This window comes from Lissotriton helveticus, chromosome 1_1, assembly GCF_964261635.1.
Source record: "Lissotriton helveticus chromosome 1_1, aLisHel1.1, whole genome shotgun sequence".
NCBI lineage: Eukaryota > Metazoa > Chordata > Amphibia > Caudata > Salamandridae > Lissotriton > Lissotriton helveticus.
In genome coordinates this window covers 995,064,806-995,090,535 of record NC_136057.1, presented here as the reverse complement: position 1 = coordinate 995,090,535, position 25,730 = coordinate 995,064,806, and the positions used below count along the sequence as shown (strand labels likewise).

At 45.8% G+C, this 25,730-nt stretch overlaps 1 protein-coding gene across 1 annotated transcript in view; it reads right to left on the bottom strand.

The window, feature by feature from the left end:
- The window catches only part of EXOC4 (exocyst complex component 4), a 1,743,085-nt gene that overhangs the window by 307,642 nt on the left and 1,409,713 nt on the right, over positions 1-25,730 (bottom strand). Inside the window, exon 14 of the mRNA XM_078677470.1 lies at positions 25,439-25,617. Within this exon, the coding sequence (XP_078533596.1) occupies positions 25,439-25,617 (179 nt within the window). The remainder of the gene's footprint in view (positions 1-25,438; positions 25,618-25,730) is intronic.

Below are 25,730 nucleotides of genomic sequence, written 5' to 3'. Positions count from 1 at the left end.
TCCTCGGTGTTGAAACTGCCGCGGATCAAGTCAAACTAATTACTGCTGAAATTAACACTTTAAAAGCTGAAATCACCGCTGATCCTAACTTTGAAAGTGCAAAAGAGACTATCAACAACTTACACACCTCACTCCACGATTTTGACACAACAACTCAGAACCGCAAACTGGAGAAACTTGCACGGGACATTAGATTGTACGATAAAAAGAAAACATATCCGTATCTCCAAGAGGATCATTTCAAGCAAGACAACCAAGGCAGATTCCTTAACCGTGGCCGAGGATCGTCCCGAGGCAGACGGAACTACTACACCTTTTCCGACTCCTCCTACAGCTCGGAAGGCGAACAAGACCAATCCGGCCCTAGCTATCAACAAAATTATTCAGACCCTGGTTATCACCAGCAATACCAGTCCAACCCTTTTTTAGGGCAACGCCAGGGCACATGGCGCCCACCTCGAGGCAGAGGCCATTTCTGGCCGCGCGGCCAACAACGTGGATCTCACCAGAACACCAATACCTGGAATGGTGGTCGTGGCCAACAGCAACAAAAACAAGTACATTTTCAGTCGGAGCCGCAGCACGGGGAACGTGTCACCCGCAACAAGACCTACAGATGGTAGCCAACATCAATACATTAGAGGTACCAACCCACCCTCGACTATGCCTTCTGGGAGGAGCTCCTCCAGACACAGCCAGCCCTGTTGTCAATATATCGAAGGAAACTCTAAATGACGATGAAATTAAAATATTGGAAAAAGGTCTTTCCTATGTTCCTACTAGCCACCCTGATTCTTTTGCGATTCGTACTGAATTATTTAAATTCTTTCGCAAAATCAGATTGAAATATTTCTTCAGAAACTCTGAACCCAGTGTACAATCATCTGTTACTGGCTTGAGACCTCCCTCTACCTTTGTTCCCTTTAGCACTGCTATGTCACACAAGATATTGGCATATGAATCAGTCGTACTACGGGATGTTCTACAACTTCTTGGAACCAAAGTCTACACCAGATTTAACACCAGTAAGGAAGAGAAATTGGCCCTGCAATCACTGTCTAAAAATACCAAATTTGTCATCAAACCTGCCGATAAGGGTGGTGCCATTGTGGTACAGGATACCAGCTCTTATGAACTAGAGATTCTGCGACAACTGAATGACGGCACCAGCTACCATCTTTTACGAGCAGACCCCTCCCAAGCAATTGTACGTGAAATTCTTGAAATCACTACAGCTGGCCTAGACCAAGGATTCCTATCCGAACATGAGTTCAAGTTTCTGAATAAACCACACCCACGGCTGGCAACCATCTATACTCTACCTAAGATACATAAATCAATGGTTGATCCCCCTGGTAGACCTATAGTGTCGGGTTGTGGCTCGATCCTAGAGCCTCTGGGTCAATATATCGACTTTTTTCTGAAGCCCATTGCAGAGGCCACTCCGGCCTACCTCCGTGATACTATGCACACTATAAACATCGTGGAACGACTACCCTTTGATGTGAACCAACAACTCTTAGCTACATGCGACGTCGTGTCATTGTACACATGTATCCCCCAACAGGAAGCCTTAATGGTCATAGCTCGCTGCCTACATCAACGACCTTCCCCTGTCCAAGTACCTACGGAGTTTATAGTGGCTCTGTTGCGCATAGCAATGACAAAGAACTTTTTCATTTTCAAAGACAAATTTTATATGCAGACATCAGGAGTCGCCATGGGAGCACCCTTTGCCCCGGACGTAGCCATTCTATACATGGCCGCCTTCGAACAGGATACGGTACTTAATTCCATCAATCCATTCAGAGACCATCTCGGTCTCTGGATGAGATATATCGACGATGTCCTATTGATCTGGCAAGGCAATCTGGAACAACTGATGGTGTTTTTTGAATGGCTGAATGCTCAATCCGAATTCTTAAAATTCACCATCCAATCTGACAACCACCAAATCAATTTTCTGGATCTCACTATTTATGAGAACGCAGGTCACTTATTGACCAGACTTTACCGTAAACCGGCCGAAAGAAATTCCCTTCTGCATTATGGCAGCCACCACCCTCGAGCATTGCGCGATAACCTGCCATTCGGGCAATTTCTACGCCTCCGTCGAAATTGCTCCACCAAAGAACATTATTTTACCGAATCAGAAGATCTTAAGCAGAGACTCCTTAGCAGAGGCTACCCTAAACAGTTGGTCAAGAGGGCGAGAAAAAGAGCCTGGTTCTACCCCCGTGAGGAGTTACTGATTCCTAAAGCCGACAATGATCAGACAGAACAGAGACTTGTGTGCGTTACCACGTTCAACACCCAGAGCAACAGAATAAAACGCATCATCAACAACCATTGGAAATTGATATCGGATGACATCCAACAAACAGAACTACCACTACACGCTTTCAGAAAAGCACGTAGCGTCAAAGATCATGTGGTCCGTTCTCTCCTGAGGACCCCTGAGGCCCCCACCATTAACACCATGTGGAACCTACCTCCTATCCTGGGTCATTTTCGATGTGGGTGCTGCAAAGCCTGTGACAGTACAATACAGACAAAAGAATTCACATATCGCCATCACAAGATCCCACTAAAGAGTCACACTAACTGCAACACGGTCAATGTCATCTACGCCATCCTATGTCCGTGCAATTTGCTGTATATTGGTCAGACTCAGCAGAAAGCTAAGAGCAGGATACTCCAGCACATGAGCAGAATTCGCTGCCAAGTCCCTGGTGCCCCCATGGTCGACCATTTCTCGTCAGCAGGTCACTCTCCTGAATGTATGAAATGGGTGATAATTGAACGGGCTACACTGGGACCCCGGGGTGGGAACATTGCAGACATCCTAAACACCCGTGAACTCAGATGGATGCTGACTTTTGACTCTATTGATTCAGGGCTCAATGAACATGATAGTTCTTTCTCGCAATTGGCATGTCTGACTTAATGTTTCTCCTGGTCCGATTCACACTGGCCTTTACCCGCATGCGCGAGGTACGCCACTATTCTGTATGCTCCAGGATTAGCTTACTGTAATCATTCATGGCCTTTACCCGCTTGTGTGTGGTACGCCAACTGTATCTATGCCATTTGAGTGTATTAGCAGTTTTTAACATCCTCACTATGACTTCTATTGTTCCACCTATTGTATGCATTTCATATTGTGGAGTTAACAAGTACACTTTGTCCCTGATTGTACCGATCTGCCTGATTTGCATGCACAACCCCTCTTTGTATATTTGTATATTTACATTTTTTGTAATTTTACTTCTATTTCCATTAGCTCGGACCTCCGCATTGCATCCCTGGATAATTGGTCTGCCCGTTTCCTTTGAATCATATGTCCGCTCAATATGCGGTTTTCCTTCTGCCTAATACGATCTATGCCCGGCACTCCCCTTTGTAGGATCCATGTCCTTGCCTTCTGCGTGCACCGACATCTTGTGTCAATATCACTACTCTTCCTCGTTAGCTACCACGGAGGATGTCCACCATATCCTCTGTTTACATGTCGCCTAGCAACGACATGCAGGGCGCGTCCGCCCAGACCATGTGACATGACCTCGTGACCAGGTTGCCACAGTGATTTGAAGAATCCCGGAAACCCGCGCCGCCTTCAGACGCGAGCCCGCGATCTTAGACGGATTCCTTCCAAGATCGGTAAGCTAGCAGCCTGCTTCCTGAAATGCCGTACTGCCGCGGTTTTTTCAGATGTTTGTGCGTTTAACCGCCATATACCGCCATCTGACAACCCACTCTATGTTTTTTACAGGAGACCGCCTCGTGCGAGCTCCCCTACCGGACTGACCCCGGTACTCCGCACCGCCTCTGAGACTCCACATTGCAAACGGAGACGGATTAATTCTCAGTCCGGTAAGCAGTGCGTGAGTTGGGCTATTCTGTAACTGGCTGTCATAGGTCGTTGTTCCCACTCGGCATTTACCAGCAACCCCTTATGCAATTTATGTCTTTTCCCCTCCAGACAGCCACTGTTGAGCTACCTGACTGCCCTATTCAATTATCCTTGTCGGATTCGTCTCACTTACGACAGCGGGGTAAGTCCTCTTCCTCAGCCCCGTTCACGGTGCTAACATCTTTCGCGCTAGGGTCCCTAACACACTTCTACCTCATTTCTAGATAGAAGTGTACCTTGAAGACATCCACAACTCCATGCTCTATCCGGCACCACCTCACCACTTTTGGTGCATATAATGGTGAGTCTCTCTAACCACCTCCACCCATTTGAGCCCTGCAAGCGGGTAAGGTACGCATTTCAACTCTGGATTCTCTCCACAGATCATCCAGGGTGTCTCTCGGCGCAATTGAGTCGGTCCTGCTGACACCACTATTGTGGTAAGTCAGTCCCACCTCTACCTTTTAGGTCCGATTTATATGTATAGTCTCATGCAATCCTTTCTGGCTTTTTCTTGATCTGGTACTTTATTTACCAGAACTCTGCCGGCACACACCAGCCTAGTGCCACCCTGTTTCCCTCCACCATGTTGGATCCAGCTTTTTACCACGTGCTCATGATCAGTGTAAAGTGTAACTGACACCCCAATATGACGCGATTGTTAGTAATTAATGTGTCCCAACCTAATGTATGGGTTTCTAATTCATTTACTGCATCCAAACCCTAGTGTAATGTGCTTCCTTGTTTGAACTATATACAGGGAGTTTTATCCCGTACTCATAATGTATTTATATTTCTATACATTTACTAGGTTATGTGTCCCCCAGTCCTGATGAAGACCCCCCAGCAAGATAACCATTGATATCTGCATTTCTGAGGGTCGAAACGTCGATATCCATTTCCGTGTGTCATCTCCAATCCCCACTGTCTACATTGATTGGATAACCTGGAGGATGACTTTCTCGAACTTGCTCATGAACATTTTGTGTCTTATTTTTTTCTGTACATAGTGTGTAACTTTGTCAAACGATTGACAATTGCTGATTTTACTGTCACTATTGAATCGCCACTTTTTTCCTCACCAATTCCTCACTTTCACTACACCGTCCTATCCCTTCTCCCTCCTTGGGGCACCACCGAAACGAGTGTTCTATTATTGTGTGTATTTATCCTTGCATATTCGTTAAGCATTCCCATTGTGAAGTAAACAATGTGGTTTCAATTTATGTGTTCTTGATTATTTTACATTTGTGTGCTTTTATGTTCCATGGCTACTGGGACCCCCTCTCTTTACTGGCTCCACCGAGTCCGCCACCTTCCCGAAAGCCTGGAAGCAAGCAGAGATCAACCCCCTGCTGAAGAAGCCATCTGCTGACAAGACAGAACTACAGACCGTCTCTCTGCTCCCCTTCCCTGCCCAAGTCGCCGAGAAAGCCATTAAAGCCCAACTCTAAGAGTTCACTGAAACAAAACACATCCTGGACCTCTCTCAATCAGGCTTCAGAAGCAACCACAGCAACAAGACTGCTCTCTTCACTACTACAGATGACATCTGCACCCTCCTCGACCCGGGCAAAACTGCTGCCTCCTGGTCCTCTCACCTGCCTTCGACACCATCTGTGCAAGACTCCACATAGACTTCACATAGCCTGCATCCGTGAGAAAGCCCTAGAATTAATCCGCTCATTCCTCATCGGCCGAACACAGAGAGTCAGACTTCCACTGTTCAACACAGAACCCACAGAGGTCAGCTGCGGAGTGCCTCAGCGATCCTCCCTGAACCTTACCCTCTTCAACATCTACATGATCCCGCTTGCAGCCATCATCAGAAGCCACGGACTCAACATCGACTCCCACACCGAGAACATCCAGCTGATTCTCTCCCTCATGGACAAACCCACATCCGCCAAGAGCAACTTCCCCAACGGGATGAATGCAGTTGCCACCTGGATGAAGGACAGCTGCCTCAAGCTTAACTTAGAAAAGACCAAAGTCCTCTTCCTGGGCTCTATCTCCACCAAATCAATGCTGTTTCTTCCCTCTGCTTCCAAACTCTCCGCCTGTATCGTAAGATCTTCAAGTGGATCCCCACTGAGTTCAGATAAACGGTCACCTATGCGCTCGTCAGGAGCAGACTCCTCTATGGCAACGCACTCTCCGCTGACACCACCCAGAAACTCCAAAAGAAACTGAACATCCAGAATGCCTCCGCCAGACTCATCCTGAACAGCTCACTCAGCAATCACATTACCTTTACTGGCTACCTATCAACAAAAGAATTACCTTCAAGCTTCTCACGCGCACCTACAAAGCCCTCCACAACGCCAGACCTGCATACCTCACCCACCACCTCTCCTTATACGCTCCACCTAACTGGCCCTGGCCACAAGTCCACGGATCCGCAAGACAACAGCTGGAGGTAGATCCTTCCTCAACTTCACTGTTAAAACCTGGAACTCCCTGCCTCTGCACCTCAGGCAATCACCATTGCTGCCGCAATGCAGGAATGATCTCAAGACCTAGAACTTCGAGTGAACAACAGACCCCTCACCCTCATCTCAGCACCGTGAGACTCTCACAGGTAAGTAGTCATGCTTTATAAGTAACCTGATTGATTGATCTTCCAGAGCATTGAAGCATTACATAGCTTCGTACGGCAAACCCAAGGTTACAGAAGAGTATGCTTCCCTCACCTTTCTGTAGCATGGGTCATTCTCAAGACCTTTCCTGAGGAAGGCGCTGAGGGAGAACGATCAGCAACTTAAGTAAGCAACACTTAAAAGAATAATCAGTGCAAGGTCTCAGCTAAATACTACAAAACACTTGTAGAAAAACAATAACGGAAAAGTGGGACCATGGTTATTCCAATTCCTAAAAAAAGTCAATAGGAGCAACTGTTAACTTAGCCTTCCACGCATTGCAAGTCAATGAAGAGCACAAGTAGAAAACAAAAAAAGGAAAGTGTAACCTGGGGCGAGGGGCTGGGGACACTTGCTAGAGGTGGAACAGGCGCCGCAACAGGAAGAGGCTGACCAGAGTATCGGATTAGACTGGGCTTTATTTTGATTGTGCGTCTTGTCCTGTAAGTAAGTCTTTCTTTAGCGAACTCCCGGTTATCCGTGTTGAGGCCTTCTTTCTCCAGAGTTCCGGACACGTGGTGTTCTCTCGGGACCGCCTTCCCCGGTGTAGCGATGGTGGAGCCAAGATGGGGAAGAAAACGGACAAGAGGGAGGCCGTTAGTTGCCAATCTGATACAGAGTCTCCCCAGGGGAACCCCGTGCTAGTGATGGGACACCGGTGTGAACGTGCAGTCGAACAGGCACACTCATGAATAGTGCTTCAGGGAACAGGAGCGAGGTGAGGAAGGAAGGAGGAAGGGTAGAAGGGGGGTTGCGGGTAACAGGTATCGGGAAAACACACCAAGGAGAGGCACGAACGGGGAACTTATACTAAGTACTGGGAGCACTCTTTCTCCCCACCCAAGCCGCCCAACGCCGCCGTACCTGAGAAGCCACACTCCTCCCTCGGGAGTGTGGCACGGCGGAACACAGGGTCGTTGGCCTCCTGGCTCTCCTCCGCAATCCGGTAAACCGGTCCTATCGTCCTCTTTGTTCTCCAACGTAGGATTCTCCTCGCCTTCGCCTCTCGAGCCGTCGGTGACATCACACGCCGCATACAGGGCTTCCCCTGTTTTCAACCATCCCGATGCGTCCACGTCAGTGGTAGGCGTGGCCTCGTCTCCGTCTATGTCCGCCCAGTTAAAGGAACCTGCAGATGTTTCCTCGTATATTCCTTGGCGTGGTTTCCATTCATCCCTCGGTGACTCCGACTGTAGGGTAGAAGGGGAGGCATCATCAGGTGTCCACCAGTCGACCCGGCCACCCGTCCCAACCCTGTTACAGAAAGTATGCAAAAATGACTCTTTTTGTACCTTGCCAAAAGGGTACCAACTTTCAGGAGTACATAGTCAGATGTCTAGACCCTGCAAACAGAGTTACCATTGGACTTCGGTCTCTTTTTTTGGAGCAAAAACACCACCAGTGAGATGGATGTGAATGCTTCATTTAGTGAGGGCTCCACGTGGTATAATGTACATCCTGCGTGTATTAAAATTACGATTTATCGGGGAGGGGTGCGCTAGTGGGCGCACAGCGGAATGGCTGCCTGATGAGGAAGCTCTGCCGACCAGGTCCGCTCCGCGCCAAATAACTGAGCTTAACGGATGTCCTGACAACGCTCAGAAACAAGAACGGACATCGGAATGCTTGGGCTTTAGGGTGAGCCCGCCATGGAGATATATTGACACCGCTGCAGCAAGTAATCCGGGGACAAAGGTGGCGGAATCAGGCGGACTGTGTGCTGGGCAAGATGGGGGCTCCCTGTGGTGGTCTGCGGCCAGAGTATGCACTGTAACGCTCCCAGAGCATACAACGTTTAAAATGCATAACCCGCAATACTGGGCACTACTGGATGAATATTGTGTGCGATGCTGGCCTGTACGAGCTGTTATAGGGCACAAATAGCGGTGATTGAGCTACAGCTCGCATTTTATTGTAAAGGACCGGCACAAAATAGCGCCTTGCGAGGCCGATAGCTGGCGGCTGTAGCATACAGCATACACCGTGACCACTGCGCAACAACACTAACGGCAAGCGCCGCCGTGCATCCTCCTACCCTCACGGTCACCTCCAGTCTCTTTGCATGCCCCGTATAGTGTGGACAGCTGGGGTGCATGTTGGCAGACGTCTCCTTGTTCCATGTCCACGCACTAGCTCCAGGCGCTGCGCGCTGCCGTGGCGCCACATATCGCTGCATGAGGTACATGTAGCAGCAGTCGGTAGTGTGCCACGGACTAAATAGATGCTGGATGATATAGATGCCCATGCTGGATGCTGAGGTGATTGTCGCGCGACACAACTCCTGCACTGTGTGATGACCTGCTCTGCCTACTGTGATCCTGTGTGCGAGTGTCTCTGCGTAGCGAAGTCGCGTACTGTGGGCCCCCATCGCCAACACATCAGAGGAAGTGAATATATCCAGGGATCATATAGGTTAATGTTACCCACAGTCAACCCGATAACCTGTTGAGTCTGAATTAAAACTTCTGCTGCTGTCTGTTCATGAACTTTGGTCGGGTGGCGTCTATCTTATAGCGACAGCTCTGCAGATTCAGAGGAAACGGGACTTCCATACCGACAGCCCTTCCGCTTGCTGTAGTGTGTCATTGATAACTCTCTGGCCGAGCAGTGTCGTTAAACGCGAAAATGGGTAAGCCTGAGAAGCAACAATCCAAGCTACCATTTGAGGTCAAAAAACACAGTAAGGGCGCAACAGCTCACTCGGACACTTAGCTAGATACCGAAGCGGCGAAAAATAGAGGTATGGAACAGGTGTTACAGGCTATTCAGCAGAGCCTCCAGAACATCAACGCGAAACTAGACACCATTACGCAACGCGTCGACAACATGGCGGCCAAATTAGATGAGGATGGGTAGAACCTGGTGGAAGCTGAAACTAGACTCTCTGCAGTGGAGGACGAATCTCATACCACCACTAACAAATGTGCAGACATGGACAAAATATTGGAAGTTATCCGGAACAAGGCAGAAGATTTGGAAGCGAGATCTCGCCGGAATAACGTCTGCATAACAGGTGTACCGGAATCCACCAATACCGGCAAAATGGAAACATATGTGGAGGAGTTGATCCGAAGTGTGTTCGGCACAGAGCCCTTCTCGTCAGTCCTGCTGGTGGAGCGCGCACACAGACCCCTCGCCCCAAGGCCGAAACCAGGCGCCCGTCCGTGCCCCATTGTCGCTCGCATCCTTAACTACAGAGATAGGGACTCCATTTTGAGGCTAGACCGTGAGAAACGTGACATCAATCATCAAGGTAACACGTTGGAGTTCTACCCGGATTTCACAGTTGCGGTCCAACTTGCACGCAAAGAGTACAACCCGATGAAGAAGAAGCTGCGGAAACTGGGAATCGAATATGCCATGCTCTACCCAGCAAGACTTAAAGTGACACAAGATGGCCGCTCTACCATTCTTCCAACACCACAAGCTGCACAGGAATTCCTGAAGAAGCTCCACCGACGGCGCAAAGAGCGACACCGGGAAGAGCAGCACCAAGACTCAGATGAGGGATCACCGGTATGGTAAGAGGAACACATTCCAATACCGAACGACAGGTAAGCCGCACGCACACGCTACTGCTTACGCATAAAACTGTCATTATTCTTAGTCCACTATGCTGGATTACAAGACTTGGACATGTTCGGAGATCCCCACTTTATAGAACCATTACTAGCGCCATGTGCTTACGACAATGCACCATAATGCTCTGGCGAGCATTTTTGAAGATATGTTTAATTCTAGAGAAGGTCTGAGCCTACTGCCGCGACGCTTGGGCTGGCTGTCAAACCTGTCTATCTAAGGTTAAACTCTGTATTTACGAACTGTCAAGAGACTGTTGCTGTCAGTGCTGTGAGAATAACCGTACTGTACCCAGAGCTGCTTAATTATTACTGACATATGCTGTACACGAAAGGTAGCACTTACACAGCCACACTCGTGTGGACGGATTGTTGTATGTCGTCTGTGCTTAACAATATGTACTGTGACCACATGTCTATTCTCGTTTTAGCAGCCACTAATGTAATGCATTGCGGATTTTGTCGAGAAATTATATCTGGTAACAGGTGCTTAACTGTTGGTGAATTCATATAAGTGTACCTACTGCCTATGCTGCTCCACAGACAAACTTAGATCGTTGTTCATCCGTATAACTAGTGAGTGCCTGGTCACATCCACTATGATGGATGTAGATATGTGCACCGGGCGGACCCCCCAAGTGGGTGATCCCCAACCACTGTTGGGTTTCAAAGCTGTTTTTCTAAGGGTATGTCTTTGGCATAGTTGGGATGCTGAAGTGGGTGGGGGTAGGGTTGTGGGTTTTGTTCTACGGACCAATGCACTTGAGATGCATCGCAGATTTCCAGTGTCCTATTACAATGTGTAACGTTACCACTTCCAGAAGACAGCATTTAAAAGTTGTACATGTTACACAAATGTCACCCTATTTCCTGTAAGATATTTGAATCCACGGTTGTTCGCTGAGACATTACAGCCAAAACATATCAACGTACTCACTTGGTACGTTAGAGGGTTAAATAATCCGAAGAAGATTGCCAAATCTTTGCATATTTTGATAGGCAGAAAGTGGATATTGCCCTCCTTCAGGAGACACACATTGCACCACACACTATTAATAACATTGGACGCAGATGGGCAGAATCGCTGCACAGTTCAAATTACTCTTCCTACTCTAGGGGGGTCCTCATTTTAATTAGAAAAGGTCTGAATTTTAACGTAACAGAGGTCCTCAAAGATGGAGAAGGGCGATATGTTATAGTGTTAGGGGTCATACGAGGGCAAAGATTAGCTTTAGTAAATACCTACGGCACTAATGTAGATGCCCCTGAATTTTATCATAGTGTGTGGCGTGCATTGAATGAGTTGCGAGGCATTCAAATTCTGTAGGGCGGGGATTTTGATATAGTTTTACAAGATGGCCTGGACAGATCCGGAAATACAACTGAGCCTCACAAACGTGCATTGGCTACACTCAAAGATATTATGTCTGATATGTGCCTTACTGACATATGGAGGACGCACTACCCAGTACGTACAGCAGCCACTCACACAACTGCAGCGTACAATAGTTGGTCACTTATAGACTACTGGCTAGGCACGGAAGACATGTCACTCTGGACTAATGCGGTTAAGCATCTGCCCAGGACACTGTCCGATCATAATCCGGTACTACTGTCATTAACCATACCACACTATACTCCATCTGCTTTTAGTTGGAGATTTATTGCTACCGCTTTACTAGATTCGGTGTACACTGACACTATACACACTGCTATAACTGAGTATTTTGAGTTGAACGCCCCAACGACCGAGGACCCAGGGCTGTTATGGGAGGCTTTTAAGGCGACAATTAGGGGAATTTGCATCAGCACCACTACAGGCATTCTTAAAGATATAAGGCAACAACTTTTCACACGAGAAAATCAGCTGCACGACTTGGAGCAGGAATACGACCGCACACTAAATACCAAATTGTTAGGGGGCATCAGAACGGTCCTAACGGAATACCAAACATATGCTAATGATGAGCTAAAATACGTCACAAAACGCTACATTGAACGTTCCTATGGTGAAGGGGGAAGGCCCGGTGGAACTATGGCGACCAAAATATGTGCGGGTCGCACCCCACAAATAATCCAGGTGATTAGAGACGCTGAAGGAATCCCAAGGTATGATGCGCAAAGCATACTGTGGGAATTTATGTTAGCATATGGGAATTTATACACATCGCGCACCACTACCGATACAGAGGAAATTATGGAATATTTGGCTGATGTGTCGATAGCGTGGCTCTCAGATGCAAAAAGAGAATATCTCTTGTTGCCTGTCACCGTTGAAGAAGTAACGGCTGTTATTAAATCCCTACCGCATGGCAAAGCACCGGGCCCCGATGGCTTCACGTGCAAATTCTATAAATCATTTGTAGACCTATTGGCTCCTCATTTGGTACGAATGTACGGTGATGCTCATGACAAACAAAAACTCCCGCCAACTTTACGTGAAGCCATGTTGATTGCCCTGTTGAAGTCGGACAAAGATCCGGAATATTGCGATACCTACAGACCCCTATCCCTTATAAACGTGGACACAAAGATTATTGACAAACTGATTGCCATATGTCTGCAACCGTTGATGCCGCTATTGGTCCTACCGGACCAATCAGACTGTATCCCCTCATGATCCATGGCACACAATACTAGAACATTGTTTGCGCTATCGCAGTTACTTAGTTCCCAACACCAAGGCCGCAGCAGTCCTGCTTGATGCGGCCAAAGCCTTTGATTCTATCGAATGGCCATACCTGCACACAGTTTTACGAAGAATGGGGTTCCCTTCCAATTTTTTACAATGGGTATCAATGTTATACCCTGCCCCAACGGCACGTATCAAGAATAATAAGTACATATCCGACCCGATTCCAATAACCAGAGGAACGCGGCAAGGCTGTCCCCTGTCTCCTTTACTATTTGCACTAGCGCTTGAGCAACTGGCATGCAAGATTAGACAGGGGCATCATTATTCAGCCCTTCAATTCCCACAACGACCGTTACACAATTCATTATATGCAGATGACATGATGTTGTATGTCCGAGACCCCGTGCAAAATTTAAACCCTTTACTGCGCGAATATATAAAATTCGGCCAGCACTCAGGGCTCACCATAAACTGGTCTAAATCGCAGATCATCCCATTGACTGATACTACGTGCCCGCATCCTCTGGACTACCCTTTAGAATGGCAATCAGAACCAATAAGGTATTTGGGCGTCTGGTTCCATAGAGACCCGGACATTGTGATTTGTACAAATTACGGCCAAGCGGTCAGTGCTATGAAAGACAAAATCAAGAGATGGAACTGTTTGCCATTATCACTAGCTGACCATACGGCCATAGTAAAAATGGTAATCCTACCTAAATTCCTGTATTTATTTAATAATATTCTGATTAAACCGCAGATGGCAGTGTTTCGCAGAATAACAACTATGGTGCTAAGCTTGATTTGGGCAGGTAAACAAGCGAGGATAGAATTGCGTGCTTTAACATTACCATACTCACAAGGTGGGTTCAGGGTACCAGATTTTTTACTTTATTATTTATGTGCACAAGCACAGTACGCACATTTCTGGTATCATGAAGTCCCATACCTTACACACGTGGCGATAGAAGAAGGCGATGCACTTCCCATACCATTGTCGGCTATTATAACACACGGGAGACCCCCACTACATGCTTGTGATATTAACACGATAGATACGACGTACGAGGCCTGGTACATAATGGGAAAGAAAGCAAATAAATTACCATTGTACGCAGCTGCACTGCCATTACATCACCATCCAGAACTTTCGGTCACTCAGGAGAAGGTGGGAATGGGCTTACTTAGGCAAGTTGGTATAGATACTTTGGGGGATCTGTATCAGGACGGCCAGTTTAGGACCCTCGAAGACCTATCATTCATAAGTAACCCGACCTTACTTTTTAAATTCACTTACTATAGGTTACAGAAAGCAATACGGAAGTTGTACCCCTCATACCCCGCAGAACCGCAACAATTGTCCTCATTGCAACTCTTGCTTACGACTCCCACAGCAAATCACATAGTTTCCAAACTATATGTTCAATTGCAAGACGATATAGCGGGAAACACGTTGCATGCACTGGAAAAATGGAATGCTGCCTTAGACATTCCGCTAACATTAGAAGAGTGGACCACGGCCTGCACACTCACTGGGCCTACTCACACCCAACGGAAACCTACGAATACTACATTATAAATACCTACATCAGACCTATTATACACCTGATCGGCTCCATAGGTATGGGTTAAGCACGGACTCCAAATGTAAGCGTTGTCTATAGCAGACTTTCTACACCTTGCATGGTATTGTCCGAAAGTAGCAGACTATTGGGTGCAAGTGACTAAAATGTTAAGTGATATGGTGGGTATTCCCATTGTCTGTACGATGCGCACATGTTTACTGGGGCTGGTGCCTGACGTACGGGCTGCTAGGCGCAAATTCTGTGTAGTGGCATTGCTTCTGGCTAAACGCAGGGTATCACTTGGATGGAATGGCCGTGGGGCTCCAAAGATCAAACAATGGATTGTAGACCTGACGTATTGTAAAGACACCTTATTAACATATGAGGAGGAACTACCTGTGGGTTCAAGGCCAAGAGATTATTGGAAGTATTTAATTGAATATTTGAACGTGTACCAGATTGTCTAAATGCATGTACCAAACTATATCATCAAATGTATATTTTTGTGCTCTACTTTACTGTGCTCAAGCTGGAAGATGGATGTTGTTGTGCAACGGTCAGTTTGCTTTTTTTTACTGTTGACTTTGTAAGTCTTAAAAATGCCAATAAAAAAAATAAAAAAATACGATTTATCTCTTGATTTATATACAATGTAAACGAAAGAGCTCTGAGCTAATTTTAGATCATTAGTTTCACGAAGAGTTACATTCAAATTTGGATATTTTAAAGGTTGGTGATCGCAACGCCGACACCGCCGAGAGTCATTACCTGGCCATAGAAACCGGCAAAAGCGTCAGCCGCCACCGCCAAGAGTCACGAGGGCATCAGACTCCGCGCCGCCGCTCCGGGGGACCACAACACCCGGCAGGCCTCGCGGCGGCGCGTGCAGGTGACGCAATACGCGCCAGAGAGCGCCAACACCAGGGATAAAAGTAGAGGGATCCCGGCAGAGCGGGGGAGAGCATCGCAACGCCGACACCGCCGAGAGTCATTACCTGGCCATAGAAACCGGCAAAAGCTTCAGCCGCCACCGCCAAGAGTCACGAGGGCATCAGACTCCGCGCCGCCGCTCCGGGGGACCACAACACCCGGCAGGCCTCGCGGCGGCGCGTGCAGGTGACGCAATACGCGCCAGAGAGCGCCAACACCAGGGATAAAAGTAGAGGGATCCCGGCAGAGCGGGGGAGAGCATCGCAACGCCGACACCGCCGAGAGTCATTACCTGGCCATAGAAACCGGCAAAAGCTTCAGCCGCCACCGCCAAGAGTCACGAGGGCATCAGACTCCGCGCAGCCGCTCCGGGGGACCACAACAACCGGCAGGCCTCGCGGCGGCGCGTGCAGGTGACGCAATACGCGCCAGAGAGCGCCAACACCAGGGATAAAAGTAGAGGGATCCCGGCAGAGCGGGGGAGAGCATCGCAACGCCGACACCGCCGAGAGTCATTACCTGGCCATAGAAACCGGCAAAAGCTTCAGCCGCCACCGCCAAGAGTCACGAGGGCATCAGACTCCGCGCCGCCGCTCCGGGGGACCACAACACCCGGCAGGCCTCGCGGCGGCGCGTGCAGGTGACGCAATACGCGCCAGAGAGCGCCAACACCAGGGATAAAAGTAGAGGGATCCCCGCGTCGCGGGAGCGCGCGGGAGCACCCGGGGCTAAGCCCGGGCAAAGGGCGGGCCCTCTACGGCCCTCATCGGCTGGAGGAGGCCAGGCTAGGCCATCTCTCTAAAATCCACCTTTGTGCACCACGGAATAGTTCCTATTAGTTCATAGATATTGGGGGTGTAAAAGCTCTTGGTTGACCGCCTCCTAAATCCTAGTTATCCAGACGGGGGTCGGCAAACTGGCCGTGTAGCAGATACCGATTCGCCCAGGAGCTCGGATAAGGAAGGGGTCATTGCTGTAAAGCGGATAGCAGATAAAACACTTCTACGAACCAGGAAACAAGTCCGTTGGAGATCTGCACAAGGCATTGAAGTAAGACTCTTGTTTTAATTCTTGAGAACAATACCTTGTTATTTTATTGAGTTGTGGGTGTAAGACTATCACACATCTTGTATAATTATGCCTAAAAGAAATCAACATATGGTATCTGAAACACCAAAGAACACCATGGAAAATTATCTTGTCCAAGTGGTTAATAATATAAACAGTAAGCGCAGACAATCATTGGGTCTGTCCCAGTCACCGATTCTCCACTCCTTGAGCCCACCCACTTCCTCACAATCAAACGAGTCTTTGCTATTAGACTCCAACAACGATGTCCATGAAACAGCTCCCTCAGTAAATGTTAATATTGACACCAGTACAGCGAATGTGGCGGACATTGAGCAACATGCGGATAACGACTTAGATGCACAGGTTGTCATTGAGGTTGTAGATAATGATGATAAAGAAGAAGTGGAAGATGAGGCACCTGAAAAGCGGTCTTCAAGGGCAGTTAGAGCCTGCCGCAGATTACAAAGCAAGCGTGGGGGGCCACGTTCAGGAAAAAGCAAGGTTATATCACCGCAAAAATCAAAAAGTACCTGCAAGAACAATGAGGAGAACAATTTGAGGGAAATATTGGACGAGGACCTAATGTTAAGAATAGCGGAGCTGTTAGAAATAAAAATTCAGACAATTATCAAGCCACTTATTAGCAAGATTGATAAACTCTCTGCAGAGATAAAGAAATTGGGAGGTACCCAAAATGTATTAGCAGATGCCATAGGAAATGTTTTAAGTAATGTTAGTAAGGGCCACGATTGCCCAAAGGAAGACAATGAATCTGGGTCAACATCAGACATTACCCCACCAGGGCCAACTCTTTCAGAATGCCCACAAACTGGCCATATTATTAATGACCTGCCATTAGAAGCTCCAATTGTTCAATTAATTGATCCATCACATGCCATAGTGCCCCCTATTCTAGAAGATAATTCCACACAATTTGTAGTTGAAGCATCACCACTAGTGTTAGTGCTAGCTAATACACCAATCCTACCACCGGGTCAAACTGAGTCAGCCTCGTCACTAACAAGCAAGGCATTATACTGGCTGTCAAATAACATGCGGATAGCACAGGGGGGAGAACAACGTCTGGCTGATGAAATTAAAATGGTAAGGAGGGTCGGATGGATAGGAAATAAGCAAAAAAAATGGAAGGGCGACTGTGTGATACTAAATTTTGCTACACCAGCTGCTCTCCCTGATATCCTATCCAACATACTTCCACCACAAAGAAGAAGTAGTTCCATAATCCCCCTTACATTGGAATTTTTTTATAATGAATTGCAAAAAGCCAATAATTATAAGCCCCCGAAACCAGCTTGGTTAGTGAGAGATAATGGATGGGGTGGGGGACCTACAATGTGTGACATGAACCATGTTTCCAAAAATAGGGTTGGCCCATGGCAAGTCAACCAACACAACACCCCTCGTCACATTACTCTAGGACAAAATTTGAATTTAATGGGTAGACGAGGGTTTGGTATACCACCAAATAACCGTGGAATTTTAGGTAGTGTTGGCTATAACGGAGGATGGCCAGGTATGCAGCAGAATCTATTGCACCCTAATACCCCGGCACCCATAAGTAATGGCAACTATTATGGAGGATGGCCGGGTACTCACCTGAATCCACCGTTTCCTATCACTCCTGCACCTAGATGGAATGTACCTGTAAATGGTTGGGGTTTTGGGGCCCCATCTTATAATTGGGGAGTCAGCACCTCAAACAGATTTGAAGCCTTAGCTGGTTTAGCCGATTGTGATTGACTTAATGGAGGGGTTTCGACAATGTCATGTGGCGCAAATCATACATATTCTGCTTTGCTTTCTGAAATTGCACCAAAACAGATTGTACTTGTCGAAAATCCTCAACAGTTATTGCATCCTGTAGACACAATGGCACGAACATCACATCTAGATGTAATTGGATCAATGACTCCACAGCAGGCAACAGAGGGACTAGGGGTTTTGGAATTAACAAAAATTATCTGTTGGAACATTGCAGGTCTGAAAAAAAACCTTTCAGATCCGGCCTGGCATGATTATCTGGCTAGTGGGGATTTAATTATGTTCCAGGAAACTTGGGGGCTTGAGAACTATTTTAAGGTTGGTTATAGATCCTTTTTCATCCCCGCAGTAAATAAAATGGGGGACGACCTTCTGGGGGCCTAACAATCTGGGTAAAAATTACAAGAGGCCTGTCCTTCAAGCAAATTGATACAAATAATCCCGACCTGTTATTACTTGAGTTAAAAAACATTACGGGCTGTAGCATATACGTGATCAATATCTATAGTAGACCACATCGATCATGTAGAGAATCGCCAGTTGTAACCCACCTGAGTAATATTGTGGCAGGGGTTGATCAAAACGCAAAAATGATTATAGGTGGTGACTTCAACAGAGGTTTTGAGCCTATCATAGGTCTAGAAGACATCTATAAGGACGAGGACAGTGCCAACAATATCCCTTTAGTTGACACAAATTATAAAGCACCCTGTACAGCGAGTGCTTTACAACTATTGAATCTGACTCTAGAATCAGGCCTACGTGCCTGCAATGGGCGGTTGCCATCAGACTCCCCCAGCAAACCAACATTCACTAGAGGGGTGAACCGCAGCTATTTAGATTATTTGTTGGTTTCCTTGAATTTATGGCCCATGACCATCGACTTATTGGTGGATGATCGCACAGAAAGTGATCATTATCCCCTGATCTTATCTGTCCAGACTCAGATCTTTAAAACCCTCGATAAAAGCGTTAGTAGCACAGTATCCTTGCCACAGGATCCTCTAGTGGCAAATAACCATAGATCCCTGAAGTGGCCAGTGGTATTAGACAATACAAAAATCATTAGCCAAATCTATAATGTATTTGTGAGGCATATGTCTGCCCTCTTAGGAAACAGTACTGTCATCCAAAATCCTCGTTTGGTAGAATCCCATGAACATCTAATTAACCAACTTGGTGAGATCCTGACCAGGGCGGTAAAAAGATCACATAACGCCCGAAAGAGCAAACAAACCGGGATTACCTGGTATAACCAGGAATGCCGGAAAGCTAAAGCAGATCTAATTACAGCAGTCAGGGGGGATTCAGTGGATATTGTGAGAACTAAGAGAGTTCAGTACAAAAGAACCTTGCTAATGGCCAAAAAAGAGTGGGACGAAAGGGTTTGGTCAGATCTGCTGGACGCATGTAAGTGCAAAGACCAGACCTCCTTCTGGAGCCTCATTGCTAGGGGCACCAGGGGGGCGACTGAATGCAAAGATAAATTTCTAGAGGAGAAAACATGGGTCGAGCATTTTACCTCGTTATATTCTTGCGGAAGCCCAAGTGAGATTGAAAGCTGGGATAGTTTGCAGGCTCCTCTCGTAGTCCATGATACACCTCTTGTCTTCTCTTTGACAGAAACAATTCTAGCAATCAAGGCAGTTAAGACTGGGAAAGCGCCAGGCCCTGATAAAATACCAGGTGATCTTTGGAAACACGAAAATTATATTTGGGCTCCTTATATCAATTTATTATCCAATGAAATTGCTTGTGGAGCTCCTGTTCCAGAAACCTGGAAGGGGGCGGAGATTGTAACACTGTTCAAAAAGGGTGACAGGTCTAATCCTTCGCACTATCGGCCTATCAGCCTAATTGACGTGTTGCAAAAAATTTTTGCCCGACAAGTTCTTGGTCGGCTCTCCTCTTGGATTGAAGAACATTCTATTTATACAAAATACCAGGCAGGCTTTAGATCAAAGATAAGCACTGTAGACCAGGTTTTTAGATTTTTATGTTTAGTCTGGAAATATACGATTATAAGAAGTTCCCACATATACGTGGCTTTTGTTGATTTGAAGGCAGCTTTTGACATGGTTCCAAGGGCAGCCCTATGGAAGTCACTAAGTAAAATGGGCGTCCCTGTGAATATCCTTCAAATTTTAATTAGACTCCATGAGAATAATTATGCACGAGTTAGATGGGGACCAAATGGAGAAGTCAGTGAGAAAATAAAAATAGCAAAAGGGGTAAGGCAGGGGTGTGTAATGGCACCTACCTTATTCTCCTTGTACGTCAATGACATTCCCGATACTCTTTTGGGCTGCGAGCATGACTCTCCCAAATTGAGCGGGCAAGCCGTTCCGGCATTGTTGTTTGCAGACGACACGATTTTAATTTCTCAGACACCTAGGGGGCTCCAAAACCTTTTAAATACTTTTAGTTTGTATTGTCACGACAAGGAACTAGAAATTAATTCCTCAAAAACAAAAGTTATGACAATCAACCCTCATAAAGGTTTTAATAAGGTTTTTAAGATAAATAATGAACCCATTGAAGAAGTCCCCAATTTTAAATACCTGGGCATTATTTTAGACAGCCACGTTACATGGAAGACACAATTGGAGAACTCAAAACTAAGGCTGACCCAAAATCAGTGTCCGATTTTAAAGAGGCATAAGAATAGCCATTTTAAAGCAGTCTCACCAGCCATTGAATTATTCAAATACAAAGTACAATCTTCTTCACTTTATGGCGCGGACCTTTGGGCCTATGCCTCAAAGGATACTTTTCGAGTGAGGGAAAATTCCTTCATTAGGCAACTTTTAGGGATACCTGGGTCAACACCATTGACACCCGTATTATGGGATCTTAACTTTCGACGTACAGATGACTATGCTTCTCTTCGTCCGCTCCTTTATTGGATCCGTCTGTGGTCCGTTGAGGAGCTGACTGATTATAGAGAAGCATTGAAAGAGATATTGGCCATAAGGAATATAACGCATTTGCCATGGTTAGAGTACGTCAAAAAATGGTTTGAAAAACTAGGGTTAAGTGACTTTTGGTTTGATCCTGATTCCCTCACAAATAGTTCAAAAAAGATCTTGAAGCAAAGGTACTGAGATTACATTAGAGACTCAGTGCTATCAAATCCCAGAACAGGGACTCTAACTTCGAAATTTTTCGAAATTAAAATGACTATGCAATTAGAGCCCCTTATGGATGAAATTTACCCTCCACTGGCCAAAAGCCTATACTTAAAGTTCCGGTATGGTATTTTACAATTAAAAGAAAGGACAACCAGCTGGAACTGTAATAAGGGGTTGGCCGGGGCCGCCGGCTCTAATATATGTGAGCTATGCGAGATGAGGCTGATAGAGGATGAGTCCCATGTTTTATTTATATGCCCAGCATACCTTAGAGCCAGGAAAAAATGGCTCAAACCAATCTGTAAAAGGCTAGGCTTCAGACAAATTAAGGTTGGATTTAGAATTTTTAAGGGAGACACTGCACAACCGATTGTGTTCAGCCTAAGTCGTTTTCTCTTATGTGTAGCCTTGATTAGGAGGATGAAAAATCTAAAAACCTAATGAAATAGGCTACTTCACCATGTTTCTGAGTTATTGTCAGCTGCTAAATGCTGTTTGCTTCACTGTCCTGATGTATTCTTCTTTTTAACAAAAAAACAGATGTTTAATTTATTTTTTTATCAAATTTGTATACTCAGTGTTCTGTATACTGGAGGGGCCAATCATGATCTAGTCAATTTTAAGTGGATGACTTGAAAAATGAATTGAATTTTAGGTATTTTATGCAAAGGAAATGTGTTGATATTTTTACCCACTGCTACTGTATCATTATGTATTATATTATATTATGATGTATTATGATAGAATGTTTGTATCTTACAAGGTTTTTTAAACCGAATAAAGATTGAAACTGAAACTGAACTGAAAGGTTGGTGATTATCACAACGTAGCTCTTAAAAATATTAGCATTCATTTTAATAAAAATCTGGTATTATATGGACTGTATGAATTTCATTATGCCATGCTGACAAAGACAATACAGAAAAGGGGGTGGTGATGAACAGAGTGTCTGAATTAAGCAGACCACTCTTACCCAGTCCAAAGATCAGGGCTTGATCCATCACCGTTATTTATCTCACTGCCCCATCCCAGCTCAGAACCTGGCTATATGCAAATTAGTCTGTCCCTGGCCCAGTGCATCATGGGAACAGGGCAGACCAAACTACCAAGCCAATTCTTCACCAGAAAGGAGACAAGCTACCGGGGACCGGTTTCTGGCATTTCAGCCTCTTCGGCCCGGCTTGCTTGAATCCTGATGGAGCAGTGAGAAAGGGACTCATGTCTGAGTATACCCTGCCACACCTATAGTGGCCAAAAACGATACAGAAAAGGGGGTGGTGATGAACAGAGTGTCTGAATTAAGCAGACCACTCTTACCCAGTCCAAAGATCAGGGCTTGATCCATCACCGTTATTTATCTCACTGCCCCATCCCAGCTCAGAACCTGGCTATATGCAAATTAGTCTGTCCCTGGCCCAGTGCATCATGGGAACAGGGCAGACCAAACTACCAAGCCAATTCTTCACCAGAAAGGAGACAAGCTACCGGGGACCGGTTTCTGGCATTTCAGCCTCTTCGGCCCGGCTTGCTTGAATCCTGATGGAGCAGTGAGAAAGGGACTCATGTCTGAGTATACCCTGCCACACCTATAGTGGCCAAAAACGATACAGAAAAGGGGGTGGTGATGAACAGAGTGTCTGAATTAAGCAGACCACTCTTACCCAGTCCAAAGATCAGGGCTTGACCCATCACCGTTATTTATCTCACTGCCCCATCCCAGCTCAGAACCTGGCTATATGCAAATTAGTCTGTCCCTGGCCCAGTGCATCATGGGAACAGGGCAGACCAAACTACCAAGCCAATTCTTCACCAGAAAGGAGACAAGCTACCGGGGACCGGTTTCTGGCATTTCAGCCTTTGCTGACAAAGACAAGCATATAAGCAGACACCGTATATCAATCCATTTGCTTTTATAGACAGCACAAAGCTGGCAGAGGATGTAAATCCACATGACAGTAACACAATTACAAGGTGCACTTTTACTAAAATCAATATGCCCATAAACAGATCATTATGCCTGGCTGGTGTCAGGTCAGACTAAAATTGCCAGTGTGTTCTGCACATGGATGACAGGCTGTGCTCGTTTGAAGCTCTTGGTATAGGTGTTAGTCTGCAGCTTAATGCAGCACAATCGCAGGCGGAATCAATACATGATGGAAATATTTTTGCACAGGTCAGCTGGTGAAAATGTTGGTGCAAAATGCCTCCACTGGTGCAGTGTATGAAGGTGGCATAAAACTCTTTAGTAATCAACAAGTAAGGTGGGATTAGATTAATATCATCTCAAAGTGCTGCGTTGCTTGCAATCTCCAGACCTTAGGCATCTCCAACTGAAATGGCTAACTAAGTAGAAAGCTAAGCTTTAGATGTTTATATGGTGCCTTTATACGAATTACAACTCAGTCTGTTTGAATAAGGCCAGCTCTCTGGTTTCTCAATAGACACAACTCAACTCTACAAAAACTGATGTGATGTAAGTGGGCTAATTCAAATGTAATAGTATGTCAAACTCCAGGAAAAAGTGTTGTGCCAAAGCCTGATTCGCAAGGTGTTCTTTGTACATATGTACAACTTTTGAGCACAAAAGGCTGATTTTCGGGCCGAAAATCACAGATCCTAACTGAAAGAATCAGGAGCAATAGACATTGCAAATCACAGATGGCACTAATAATGCGAATAATCTGCTAATAGAACAGACTCTCCACATTGTTAACTGCAGGGCTGAAGCAGTAGGCATTCCATTGGCAGCGCATACAAAATGTGGTGAACACGTACAAATAGGCATGTTTGTGTGTATTTGGAAACTGTTTACACTTTGTTTCCCATACTGGAAACTAGTGCTCGAAGACTCCTTTACAAAGATGGATTCAGTGGTTTTAAACATGGTAAGGGGACGCCACAAATTGCGTTGGGGTGTAGGCCAAGGGGTTTCTCCACAGGGAACAGAGGCTTACCCTCTGAGGACAAAAATGATAATCCTCCCAGCTCAGAGTTTGAAATGGAAATATAGAAGTGCAGGTACTCACTACACCAGAGTACCTGTTTGCTTCTGATAAATTCAGTTATTCTCCATTTTATACAAAAGGTGGTGCAGAAACCAATAAGATATTATCCACTACCTTCAAAGTTACTAGAAGAAAGAACAGCATATGAAAACCCTGGCCGATATTCACAATCAAGGTGCCTAACTATTTCAAAACAGCTGCCTCTGCTCAATCTATGGATAGGGACTGCCTACCTAACTGCACAGGGTAATCTTATACTTTGTAATACTTCCAAGAAGGAGGCAGGTCATGCAAGTAAAAGCAACACGCTTTCATCCGCATTTCAGCTATGAGGATTCTGCGAGAAGAGAATGAAGACGTAAAAATACTTTAAAGTAACCCTAGCCTGCGGCTATATCAATTTGGGAGTGGTAGTCAGGAGTTTAGGTTGATTGCCAAGTATGAGTTTTCAGAAAACCTGTGAGTAGGTTTGCAATGAGTTAGTAATTGTGGATGCAGCCAACTCAATTGGGTTACATGTTGGAGGATTAGTAATTTGTAAAGCGGTTTGAGGAATTTAATTTACCAAAACGTACTGCATATGTCCTTCATGGTGGATGGATTAAAAAAGCATTATTCACCACCTTCCAGACACCGAGAGCAGTCCCTTAAAGGATGCAGCCTCTCTGATCAACAGAATAAAGTTGATATGTTTTTCAAATAACTAGCATATTTTAAAAACACACAAACCTGAGAAAATAAAACAGGGCTACTTAGGATTTATTCAGGGCGCAAATGTTAAACAACATTCTGAAAGCGTCTCACATTCATCAACAGGAAAGTACGATGGAGAGAGATATCGGTTACACATACATACTCATGAGCAAATAAATTCGTTAACTGATATAATGAATCAGTAGTAAAAGAGGCAATGGAATCAAATTTTTTTTTTAAATATTCGGGTTTACACAAAGTCATTAACTATTAAGAGTTGGCCAAAATTGAAATATACTGGCCCAGAATAAATCAGAACCAGTTTCATAATGAGGATGAATTAAAGCATCACTGTGTCTGTCCCGTCTGAGCCCTTCTGGCCTTAGCATTAGTACTGCATCTTGAACTACAAATCTGTTTGCAACCACAACTAGACACTTTCAGGAACCTGTGAAGTCAGTGTCTACTGACTAAGATTGCAATCATTTGTACTTACTTTGGGTTGTGGGTAGGTTCCCAAAAGCAGCTTTCAATCTTCCAGCCAGCCATTCGAGGCTCTCATGCAGATTAGCCAAGGCCTTCAGGTCACTGACGTCATGCAAGATTTCATTCTGAGGGATCAGCTTGTCTCCGAGGTTCCCAATAAGCACTTCCGACTCTTTGGCAAAGGCAGCCCTAGGGTACAGAAAAGAGACATACATTATACTTTGAGAGAGGCGGGAAGGCACCAACTCTGGAGCTTATTCTTGATGGCTGGAACACTGCCATCATCAGTAGTCACCAAGATG